Below are 13,457 nucleotides of genomic sequence, written 5' to 3'. Positions count from 1 at the left end.
AGTCAGTATGACAAATTTGGATTAAATTTTTAGATGGAAAGTAGGAGTAACCATCCATGGAGTATTCGCATAATATTTTTGTTAGTAATTACAATAAAAGGTTGAGATTGATTTTAAAGAAAATTAGAAAAATGTAATGTCCACAACTATCATTGAATTCTTATTGCATATTGTTACTTTACTATGTTCTTATAGTGAACAAAATAATTTCACAAGAAAAACTAATTTTCATATATTTTATTCACATAATACCATATATTTAGACATTTAGTTGAGATAATATCTCAACAACACCTAAAATTATGAACTAATTAAAAACATCATAAACAAATATCCCACATAAAAATTGCAATAACCCATACATTCTATGATGAGGAATATCCCATATTAAGCTCAAGACATGTAAGAGTTAATAGCTTCAACACCCTCCCTTAACTAATATTTGATCTTTGTCTCATTAAATCCTCAAAGTTCCATACTAACCTATAGTTCCACTTGATGCATTGAACAATTTCTTCACACCATAAATTATTTGTTTGTAATGACTTAACCTCTAGTCATTCCATGGATGTAATTCTAAATACCTAAATACCTACCCAACCACTATACTCATTATTTTTCTAAGAAAAAAGTCAAAATACTTAATGTGTCGAGAATCAACCTACAACGTTGACTTTCATTTAGGCTTTGAATATTCATCATCATTTATTTATTTTCTTTAATAATATAAATTTTTATAAATACATTAAGCTATCCATACCTTTTTATTAATATATATATGAAATAAGTTATATTTTACTAAAATATATTAAAAAAAGCAAGCAGAAAAAAAACCAACAAAAAAGAGAGAAGGAAAAGGAAGACAGGAAAATAAATCTCACCATGACAAGTTTCTTATCGCCCTTGCTTCACATGAATTAATAAATTCGCGAGGAACGCAAATCTGAACACGCTATCAATCATATCCCACTGCTTATCTTATTACTCCCATGCCACACCAAAAAGATCCTTAAAAATGGGAAATTTCAAGCTTAGCCCGATCCTCATCAATCACACAATAGCCGTAGACATAGTAAGAGTCGAAGTGGGATATGTTGTATGTCATTTTTTCCTATACAGGAACCTGAGGGGTCCTCGAATACGCCCTCTTCCGGGAATTCTTCTGTTGCGTTTAATCTACACAAACCGAGTCTATTATTGATTGACCAAGAACCTCATCCAATGCGGGGCAACATTCACGTTCAAAGGCCCCTATATGAACAACCTTTTATGCATCGTCACCACCGACCCAAGCAACCATTCCCCAATGTTATGAGTTTCCACACACGTTTACATATTCCTGGGCCCTTTCATAGGTAGTTATACTTACGTTACCTTTCATATTAAAATTGAATAATTTCACACAATTTATATTTCATGTATTTATTTGCAAAATATCATATATTTATATATTAAAATAGTTTTAAAATAGATGGATTATTTTAATTATCTGAAATTAGTTAGTTGAGATAATATATTAAAGATATTTATTATTATATATCTAAAATTATATAAGTAAGAGTTAATATCTTTATTATTTTTATTTATTATTTAAATGTATATATGTCTAACTCATATATTAATTTTTTAATAATTAATAATAATAATTTAAAATATTGTTATAATTTAATTAAATTTTTTCACATTTTTTAAACTTGGTAATGTGAAATGTATTATGATATGAATGTGTGGATGCCTATATGTATTTAGAAACCATTCATTAATTGCGCTATTAATTATGCTAATTTGATTTATTATAGACTTTTAAGATAAATGATTCTTATTCTCCCTACCCAAATTAGTTACTTACCAATCACATGATAAATTTCATTGAATTTCAATATATCTCTTTGTCATATTAAATATAAATATATTTTTCATCTAAAAAACAACTAAAATAACCAAATTTCCTTTTTCATTATAAACTAAATAAATTCCTTTTTTATTTATTTTTTATTATAACCTTTACGTAATGTCTACTTACTAATATTTTTTTTTTAAATAATAAAATATAAGTTAAAAGAGGGAAAAAATTACGAAACAATCCATTGGATAATCTTGTTATTATTAAAATTACTATTGAAAATAGGAAAGATATGATATATGTTGTGTTCACTTAAAAAAATATTCAATATTATAAACCATAATAATTTTGTATTAAATTATATAATATTAATTCAAATTATCTAATCAGTTTAGTCGTTTTCCTTCTTCCCCAAGGCAATGATACTGTTAACCAAAAACAACACACAAAAATATTAATGCTCTTCAAAAATAGCTAGCATCTCTCCATCATTTATATAGAATTTAAAATCACTAGCATTTCTATCGAATTTTTGAAAATATAACCAATGGTGAATAATAAAACTTTATGACCATTAAATTAATTAAAAGAAAAGGTAAGGACACACTTAAAAATGTGCAGTCTTAGTACTCCGCTATAAATTTCAGTTGTGACGTCAAGCGAAACCATATCTGGAATAGGTTCATATGTAGAAATTCCCTTTCCTCTATAGACAGGTTCATCGAACCTATCACGAAAAACATCATTGGTGCGTTGAAAGAATATCACAATTTTGAACAGAAACGTACGGATGTTTTCGGGTTCTGATAATGTTCTCTAGTATGAATAGAAGTCACTGCAAGCCTCAAAAAGGTTACATCACATATCATAACCCTCAGAATATAAATAAATCAATGTTATATCGGTAACATTAATAATATTAAATACTATATTATTATAAAACTTAAAAACAAGGTTTGAAGTAATAATAAAATTATTATTTGAAAAGGAAAATAAAAATCAATTTTTAATTTTTAATTTAATTATTTAAATTTAATTCTCTAATTATTTTTAGACATATTAGATAAAATGTGTATTGTTAAAATATGGGAGAATGCTCATTACTTTCAAACCTAGAAATTTCATTGTTAAACGAAAGAACAGATTACACTAAGTAAATTTGTAAAGAAATTCATATAAAAGAAAATGAGAATGAATACAACTGTCTTCTGGCAACTTAAATTATAAGATAGAAGTTTCCTTATTTTTATAATTTAATTATTTTTAAATGCAGATTCATTTCAACTGATTTTAATTATAAAATTGATATTTTAAATAATAATGAATAAATATTTTCTTTATTTTCCGTTATTTATTTATCTTATAAACTGTATAGAGAAATAATAGGCATTTGATATTAATATATATAGGCAATATTTAATATGACTATTAACAAATTTAATCATTATCATAATTTAATCACTTTTCATTTTATATTCATTTTAACCAATTTTAATCCTTTGATATTTTAAATAATATTTAGTAAATAATTTCCCTCATTTATTTTATAGAGAAATAATGAACATATTTGATTCTGCTTCCTCAATCAAGTGTATGGTTCATTTCATGAATTTCATTGTGGCTAAAATGGCCGAGGAAAAGTTCAAAATATGATTATCATTTTAATGATTATGCTCTGAAACCTATAATTTTTTAACAAATGGAATTATCTTTGTTCGCTGTGTGCTTAATGGGAAACAACAGATCAAAGCGTGCGTAATGGAAAACAACCATTGAGCGTGTGAGGTGGTTCGAGAGTATGCCTATTTATTAATTTAGATGGGAATCATTGATATTTTGTAATGCCTTACACTTGATTAAAAACTAGGTAAATACTATTTCCTTTTGGATCAGGTTAGTCTAAATTTTCAAATCGAATTCGTTTTACCTTTATGTAAAATTTTAGATGTTGGAGATAAGAGATAATTCTACATTAGGGCATTTCTGGATTAAATCTTCGATACATGATTGAAGAAGTGCATCGAGTTTTTCCATTTATTGAAAGGGCTTTTATGTCAATCACATCAACTTTTTTCTGACCTTAAGATATAGAATTCGAAATTGCATAAGTTTGTATTCATTTATGTCAAAAATTTATTGAATGTATAACTAAATAACATAATGCTTTAATGGCAAAGTTGATGTTATGAAACGATTACAATTGGATATATGTTAACAAGTTAATTATTCAAACCACGGGGAATATAGTAAGAAGTAGATTTAATCTCGGATTTATGTGTTATTAGTGGGAATGAGACATATTGTTAGTCATTCGCTTAAAATGGAATTTGTGAAAAGTAAAGTTGACAATTCTAAAGTCCGACAATTTTCTCGGTGATAGTAAGTATGTTAATCAATGTAACAAGATTAAAGTTATTTTACAAGTGTTAAATTTGATTGGGCGAGGGTTATACATTAAGAATATTAATAGCTATTGCTCTTGGGTTGCAAGCTTTATAAAAAAATTTCTCGCAGTAAACAAATCAAGCATTCTATATTCCAAGGATTCCCGAGCGAGCTTTAGGTTACGTTTTTCTTTATTTAATCGAATTTATATTTTTTTATGTTTTATATATATTATATAACTTATATTATTTTAGGTATTTTTTATTATATCGATGATAATATTTAAGTAAATTTTGAAATTTTAAATACAGAAGGCTATTTAATAAGGTTTAATATGTTCTTTCAATTTAACTACGCTTAATTGAAATATATATAAATTACTTGATAGATTTATATTAAAGAAAAGCATTGTACTGAGCTATAAATTTAAAAAATCTAAAATGATTCAACGTTATTTAGTTATAATTAAAATTTAGGGTGTTTATAGACCAACAATTAAGCTGTTTTATGTGGGCTTAATGGCTAAGAGTATACACTTTCTCTTAAGATATCACATGTTCAAATCCATAAAGTGGTAGAGTATGTGCATTTTCACAAACTTGAACAATCAATCAACTTATTGTGCCAATGAACTTTTGTAAGCTACAATGAAATAATACAAGTTCTTCCATAGAACCCTTCATAGGGCCCATGTCATGTCTCATAACCATTTCATTGATATGGTGTGAGGGCATCACACACAACTGTCTAAGTTCTTAATTATTAGTATTTTTTTAACTAAAATAAAAATATTATACTTAAAAAGATTGTGTTGTTGTTATTCGAGCTATCTCACTTACACACACAACTCCAAGTTTGATTTCTTTGATATCCAAACCATTATTCTTATATGCGTAAATATGCTAAAAGAATTATGAGATTTGACCAAATTCACAACACATACTAACTAAAAGGAGGCGAGATTACATATTTGAGTACTTTACAAAAATTGATACAAAAGCATAGCGTGATCAAGAATTATCTAAAGACGCTAACTATAAATTGAAGAATCCTTGAGACTCTCTAAGGTTTGGAGATTCTTTCAATGTGGTCTTTCCTACCTCTTTTCAAAGGATGGGAGGGGCATGAAAATTTTTTAACACTTATGAAAAGGATGGAGAGGAGGAGAAATTATCATGTTCAATCTTTTTTGCAGGTGCAGTATTACCTTCCATCTTTTTCTCCTTTTTGGCAGGTGTAGCTACTTTTTTCTATCGTTGAGTCTTGATTTGGGTTTATTTAGAGGCTATATGGAAGGGACCTTACAATGACCTTTGAGAGCCTAGCTCTTTATCCATCTCTGCATGTGCACTACAAACATCTATGTTAGTGTGGTAACCTACATTCTTATGTCTTTTTTAATGTTCTCCCTCTATTTTTTTATCTATGGATACATAAAATAAAGATTCTTGATGGTTCTTGGTGTTTTTAAGGGAATGGAATACCTCTTCCTCTCCCCATGCAGCCACTTCATACCTGACTTAATTTTCTTAATTCAAAACTTTCTCGAGTGAAGGCATGTCAATTTGACTCTGACAACTCATGCATTAGGAGTTGAGAAATTATATTGGTGCAATGGATGAAGGGGATCAATTTCTTTTCTTTCTTGATTACGAGAATCGAATTTGTTTTGTGCCAAAACTCCATTCTTGATGGAGGATAATTCTTCAACTTTTGTAGTTGATTTCTTCAGAGAAGGAGGGCCTTTAGGTGCCAATCCATTTCCTTCATATGTCATGTTGTATTTTATTGGAGGGAACCCTTTTTTTTGTTGCTTCCATTGTTCTCCTTCCTAAGAATTTTTCTGAATTTCCTCTAATTTTGGGCACAATTGTGAAAAATGCACATATTCATGACAATTCCTACTCTTAAATGGTAGCTGTTCACAATCCACTTCCCGATAATGAGTCCAATTATATAGTTGGAGATTTATTTCTCTTGAGATTCCCTTATCAAGATCCACTTCTACATAAATCTTGCCACAAGATTTCATACCTTCTCATGGTTCTGCTTAATCGATACGACAACCCATAGCATTTCGACTCTTCCTAAAGGTTTCCTTCTACCAGTAGTGAAGGGGAAAATATGGAAATTTAACCTAGATAGGGATTGATCGAACATCATTTTCTAGGTTAAAATACAGACTTCATCGATTTAAATAAAAACCTCAAGCTCCCATAAAATATGTCCTACTTCCAAAAATTAGGTCTCAATCTTCTTTTTTTTCAAAGAAGAAAAATTAAAATCCCTCTTGCAAAAAGAATCAAAATGTTTTTCTTTAATCATAGGTCTCTATTTTTGTGAGCCTAAAGCCATAAGCCCATAAACTATTCAATGAAACCTCTCTCCTCTATCTTGGGAGCCATTGAACCGAATTTGTAGGACATTGCCCAATTTGTTGACAAATCGAGATAGATTGAAGTGCTAGAACCTTCGAGCACTAGTAACTAGTGCATTGAAAGCATCAATAAAATGATTAGGTGGAAGAGGTAGAGGGTGAGCCTCTTCAAAAGCTACGTGAATCCATGAGTAAGGTCGCTAGGTTTCTTTAATTTCTTCCCCAATTGTTCCTTACCATTCATGATCCACTATAAAATGCAAATGATTAGGAAACACATAGTTGTGGGGAATTAATTAGTTGACACATCGCTTATGTTTAACGGATACAAAAAAATGTATTGAATAAGTTGGTTTGCACCGGAAGCCTTCTAAAGGCTTTCATATTAGTGGAATAGTTCACAATTTCATTACTCTCCCAATAAGTCGATTCAAGTGATGCTTAACCTCTCTTTATAAGTCAAATCAAATATTTCGTTGATCAGCAAAACCAGCGTTAGATACCTTTTTTCAAATGATAAACTTCGAATCCCGTGTAATGATTAGAGATCAAATGTTAGCTTCAATTTCTAATTTGAGTCCTTAAATTATTGGATAAAATTCCACTAGAATGCTTGATGTGATACGAGAACCTGAAACATATATCAATACTATTATTGTAACGCAACTTATAATAACCTCATAGGTCTCAGTTATATTATAATACTCATATTATTATCAAAATAATACATAAAAGATGAAGTTTCCCGAAATAATTTTTAAAAATTCTTAAAATGCAAAATTTTAAAATAAAATATTTAAGAATGGAAAAATTATACAACGTGGGAGAACCTAATTTAATGAAATAAAATTTCATTAAACATATTTGTGAATTAGTTTCAACTTGAATCGTTATAAATTTTATTAAAATATTTAAGTTAAAAATTCAACAATTTAGAAAATGATAAAATTAATTACAAATTTAATATATTATTTTAATAATCTATCATTTATAAATTAATAGTTAATAGATTTATGAGAAAAAAAAAATTGGAATATTTTTTTATGAGATACAACCATATATATAATTGAATATTTTATAATAATAATATTTTTAAAAAAATATTATAATATTATTATTATTTATTTATTTATATATGATTTATTTTATGTTGTTGGAAAATATTATTTTGTATTTATTTTTTTATTTAATTGCAGTGATAATATTGTATTAAATTAAAATCTAAATTTGGATAGTAGTTTATACAACACGTGAGTATAATGAAACTCTTTCAAGACTAATTATACATGTAATATTATCATATATAGGCTTTATTTTCAATATCTATTAGGTAGTTTTACTATTTTAAATGACACAGGGTGGGCTATTAGCTTTTTACTATTCTAAAGGGCACGAGTAGGACTATTAGATTCTCAAAAGGACTTGTAGATATGGACATGATTTACAATGTTAAGTAATAGTTGATCCATTTATCATAGGACTCCTACATCAAAGTTTACACTTTCCTACATCAAAGTTTACACTTTTATTATTGAGATCAAAGAAGTTTCAAATTATTGATTTTATCAATAATTCTTCACAATCTGCAATCCTTAGTAAAAGAATCATGAACAAGGTGATAGATAATTAGGTGTAAATATCCCACCACCACCAAATCTCTTATGTTTGCTTTTGTGGCTAGAAAAATCCCTTACAGTAATACAATAATCCATATCTTTATTGCCTTATTTGCTTAATTACCTAACCCCAACTATACATATTTTCATTTTTTTTGGTTGACGAAAGTGAAAATAACCTCTTTCCTACTCTCATTTTAAAACAAACTTTGATGGAAAGAATTTAGCTCCATTTTTACGTACTCTCATTTTAAAACAAGCTTTGATAGAAAGAATTTAGCTCCATTTTTACGAGAATCATATTTAATTGAGTTTTATAAGGTTATAATAAGTAGAAAAATAGGTTTACGAAACACGAGAGACTTTTGAAATTTCCAAAACATAAATGGAAACGAATATTGTAAATTTCGGAGAAAACTCCTTCATATGTAGTGATGGTACACAGGTAATAAAAACGGGAAAACTAATTATTTTTAATAGAAATTAGTTAAATATTTATTCATAATATTAATAATAATAATTTAAAATAAATTATATATATAAATAATAATTTAATAATTAAATATAATATATATAGTTGTGTTTATTTTGGAATAGATTTTAGAAATTTAATTTAATTATCTATAATTATTAATTAGATGATAGAAATTTAATCTTTATAGAATATTTTAAAATATTTTTTTGTATTAATTACAAATGAAAAGTTGATATTTATTTCAAAAGTAGTTATGTCCTCTCTACTAATTTAATTAAATTAATTAATTAAAAAAAAATGAGATGAACATGTGCCATATGAATATGACTTATGGTATTATTAATACATGGTATTGGTCTATAGTATTGTTACAAAGCCTATTTATATATTAAGAAAAGACTCAATGTACATCTAATCGAATGCATCGATATAAATTAAATAGATAGAAAATGCTTATAGGGATCAATACTAAATAAGCATCAAAATACTTAATTCATTATACATCTTACATTACAAAAATTGAAAAAGGATATTTACATGTTAAGGAGAAACTCAATCCACAACTAAACTAATGCATCCCTATAAATTAAATGTATAGTAAATAATGATAGGGAGCAATCCAAAATAAGCATCAAAACACTTACTTCAGCGTACATATTACATTACTAAAATTGAAAAAATCATAAAATCTAACTAAATTAAAACTTTATTTTAAACTATTTTTATTATTCTTATTATTATTATTATTAAAAAAATTAATATATACGTACTAGTACAACCACATTAAAATTATTAATCTAGTTGATATAGTCGAAGGCCTTATAAATATTATAAAATAAACTATTGCAACACAAAGAATGCCTTACCAATACACACATTTACCTGATTAACCATGTATAAAAGGGTTATGGGTCAGCGTTAACTTAAGAAAAAAAAGGTACACATATTATTGTAAAATGAACCATTTTCTTGAATAAAATTTTCTTATATATTAATTTCCAAATTTAATTAGAATATGAACTTATTAGAATTGGAATAATCTAAAATTCCTAGGAAATTCACAATTAGGGTTAGAAGCCATGAGAGGAGCAATGGGAGCCATGTAGCGTGGATCTAATTTAACTTGAGATAAAAAAGGAATTACACATGTTATTGTAAAATGGACTATTCTGCTAGTTAGAAATAATTAATTCCTACTTGTCTATGGTTGTAATTCTCCATTTGAGGAGTTTGTTCCTACATAATAGGAATTTAGTTTCTCCTAGTTTAGTGTGTGGTTGAGAGAATCTCTCTACCACACTACTGTACGTCTAAGATAGAATTCCTATCTTGAGACTATTGCTTGTATAAATATGTGTGTAAATTTCCTCATTAAATATAATAAAATATATTGTTGTGTGCTATTTTATCTTGGTATCAGAGCCCTGACGGCCTGGCCCCTCCTGGGCTTGGCCCATCTTGGGCTGAGGAAATAAAGAGTTTAGTGTATGTCGTTTGTCCATCAGTTTTTTTTAAGCACAACATTTCACAACGTGGATCGTTTGAGCAGTGGATATCTACATTTTTGGTGTGATCAGTTAAAAGATTGCAGCCTCCGGCAATCGATGGTACAGTGAAAGTGGAGGGGAGAAGCGGAGGAGCATCTCTGCACTGAACTTGTCAGATCTGTGGCTCTTTAGCGGTTCTGTGCATCGATTTCCGCTCTTGAGAGCGTGGCATAGCTAAAAGAGAAGAGATGTTGGAGTTGTCAGTTCTAATTTATTCATAAGGCAACACGCAATCGATCTTATTTGCAATTTTTGTTTGATTCAGTGGGTCATGCTTTCAGAAAGATATCTTGAATTTGGTGTACATCTGTGAATGCAATGGGCTGTCGGATGTGGCTGACTACTGGAAGCAGGTTGTTCATATCAATGATTACCAGAAGAGTAGGTTTGTGAACAAGGTCGTGTCATCAATGTTCAATACCGTGTCGGGCAAGAAGATTGCGGTCTTAGGGTTTGCGTTCAAGAAAGATACCGGGGATACTAGAGAAACTGTTGCCATTGATGTCTGCCATGGGTTGCTGGGGGACAGGGCACAGCTGAGCATCTACGATCCGCAGGTAACAGAGGATCAGATCCGAAGGGATCTTGCCATGAACAAGTTCGATTGGGATCACCCTCAGCATCTTGTGCCCAGCAGTCCTACCGCCTCTAAGCAGATCAGTGTTGTGTGGGATGCTTATGAGGCCACCAAGAATGCTCACGGGGTCTGTATTCTCACTGAATGGGATGAGTTCAAGAACCTGGATTACGATAAGATCTATGAGAATATGGAGAAACCCGCCTTCGTATTCGATGGTCGCAATGTCGTAGATGCTGAGAAGCTGTGCAAGATTGGGTTTACTGTGTACTCAATTGGGAAGCCTCTGGATCCATGGTTCAAGGATCTTCCTACCGCACCTTCAAGTTGAGAAGCGCAGGGGACGGTAATTCTGATTTCTGATTTCTGCTGTTTAGTCAATTGAAATAAGCACAACTAATCTTGGTATCATGGATCTGCGTGTTTTTTGGATCTGTGTGTGGATTTAGCGGAAAGGGTGCTGTTAGTTCCATCATGTGGGAAAAAGTGTCAAAAATTGCCAGGTCTTGGAGAGATTGGCTCTCTGTGGCAGTGAGACGATCGGGGATACAGAGATCTCTTGTATCGCTGCGAAATGTGTTTCTTTGAAGAAGCTGTGCATCAAGGGTTGTCCAGTTTCAGATGATGGGATCGAGTCCTTGGTCAGTGCGTCTTCTTCCATTGAAAATTTTAGTGGCTGATTTTCGCAGCGAGGTGGAGACTTCGCTTTCGTGGCTGAAATTAATCAGCTGCTCAGCTTCAGAATCTGCGTGACCTGAGCGATGGTCATAGAATTAAAGCGTATTGCTCTTCGTTTGTCCTCCAGCAAGGGTGACCTGGATTTATGCAATTTCAATAGGTTTTTCCTGCGGTGTTTTTCTTTACGTTGCCATCAACCATCTTCTATTGAAAGGAATAATACACAACCCATGAGGAATTTCAACCGACGCCATGATCGGTGAAGAAATTCAATTGTACGCAAGTCTATTTTGATTGGCTTTTTCCTGAGCTACTTAGCTTTGGGTGCTGCCACTAATATTGCAGCTGAAGACAAGGCTTCTGGATCTGTCGTGGTTACTGGAAATGTGTTCTGCGATGCATGTTTAGAGGGCAGGCACAGTGAAAATGGCTACGTTATAGCTGTGGAATGCAGGCTCAACAGGAAAACGATGATGACCGTATCCATCAGGGGAGAAACAGATGAAAAAGGTGAATTCAAGGTGGAGCATCCTTTAAATATTTTTGAGTCTGCTGATCAATTGAGCATGTGCTCGGTGAAGCTACTCAAAAGCCCTGACAAATCCTGCCAGATTCCCTCAAAGTCTGCACCTGCATCAAGCCTCACGCTACACAGCAGGGTCTTTCAGCTACCGCCATGAAACCGCACCTGGATCGTGTTACAAGAAAGGTGTGTTGAGAATGAAGAGGGGTCGAGCAATGGCTGAGAATTTCGATGAAAATTGGAAAGTGTATTCCAAGATCTGGAGCAATGGGATGGACTGCTGCCGCGTGCAACAATGGTTGATCAGTTTGACTTCAACCCATGAGGTGTGGCGACTTTGGAGCTCCCATGACTCCTCAAGGCTTTCCTGATGGTAATCATAGATATCTTTGGTCATGATAAATGAAATATGTTTTTCAATTGTCTGTAAAGAATATCATGTTGTTTATAGATAATAGAATTGTCTTGGAATTGATTAATATATTGAGTCTAGCCAACTCAATATGATGTGTAGTGATTTGGATAGAATTGGCTACTCTAACCAATCACTTGTGTGGAATATGGAAATCCAAGATAACTATTAGACAGATGCCAAAGATAATGTTGAAGATGATATGAACAATTGAAAAGAGGAGGTAAAGGAGCAGTGATAACGTTTATGGTGGACAGCAAAATAGATGTTTGTTTGAGTTAGTGTGGTTTGTGGAATAGACTCCCTAGCATGTTATAAGCAAGTCCAGTTGTTGTCATTGTATGCACCCAGAAACTCCAAAATGTGGAATGAAATGTAAGTTTTTTAAAGGTATCTAAAAGTTCGTGGTGATCTTAAAACCACTTTGTAATGGTTTATGGTCAGCCTGAAACCATCATTTGTCACTGTAAAGTGAAGGTTGGTGGTGATCCAGAAACCATCTATAGAGTCTTTGTGGCTGAAGTGCTTTTGTGACTAGCTTGCCTTTGTGGCAGAATTGACTCTGTGGCTTGAGGTGCCTTTGTGGCTGTGTGTACATGAGAGCTTTGTGCTCAATTGAGTAGGTGGACTGCAGAACACCTGGCTCGGACTCAGATAATTTTTTTTTAATTTTCTGAGTAGAAGGGGATTGGCTTCACTTGACGATTTGCGAGAGGAGGCAGATCCGAGAAGTTGTGGCAAATTGTGTTTTGGAGGTTCTATACATGCAATTCACCTGATGGTGGTGGATTTGACTATCATGACAAGTAGTCATTAAGGGGGGAGTTAGAAATAATTAATTCCTACTTGTCTATGGTTGTAATTCTCCATTTGAGGAGTTTATTCCTACATAATAGGAATTTAGTTTCTCCTAGTTTAGTGTGTGGTTGAGAGAATCTCTCAACCACACTACTGTACGTCTAAGATAGAATTCCTATCTTGAGACTATTGCTTGTATAAATATGTGTGTAAATTTCCTCATTAA

At 31.1% G+C, this 13,457-nt stretch overlaps 1 protein-coding gene across 1 annotated transcript; it reads left to right on the top strand.

Moving 5' to 3' along the window:
- Positions 1–10,212: 10,212 nt before the first annotated feature.
- On the top strand, positions 10,213–13,238 carry LOC149166878 (UDP-glucose/GDP-mannose dehydrogenase family protein). Its single transcript, XM_089431422.1, has one exon. The coding sequence runs from the start codon at positions 10,654–10,656 to the stop codon at positions 11,149–11,151; it is 498 nt and encodes a 165-aa protein (XP_089287548.1). The 5' UTR covers positions 10,213–10,653; the 3' UTR covers positions 11,152–13,238.
- Positions 13,239–13,457: the final 219 nt, after the last annotated feature.

This window comes from Pinus tabuliformis, chromosome 5_1 (genome assembly GCF_031772625.1).
Source record: "Pinus tabuliformis cultivar Carrire ecotype Pingquan chromosome 5_1, CPIR1, whole genome shotgun sequence".
Taxonomy (NCBI): domain Eukaryota; kingdom Viridiplantae; phylum Streptophyta; class Pinopsida; order Pinales; family Pinaceae; genus Pinus; species Pinus tabuliformis.
This window is presented reverse-complemented; position numbering and strand designations above follow the sequence as displayed.

What these genes read in the sequence shown, in the direction of transcription:
- LOC149166878 (XM_089431422.1), top strand. Translation starts at nt 10,654, where the DNA reads ATGTTCAATACCGTGTCGGGCAAGAAGATTGCGGTCTTAGGGTTTGCG.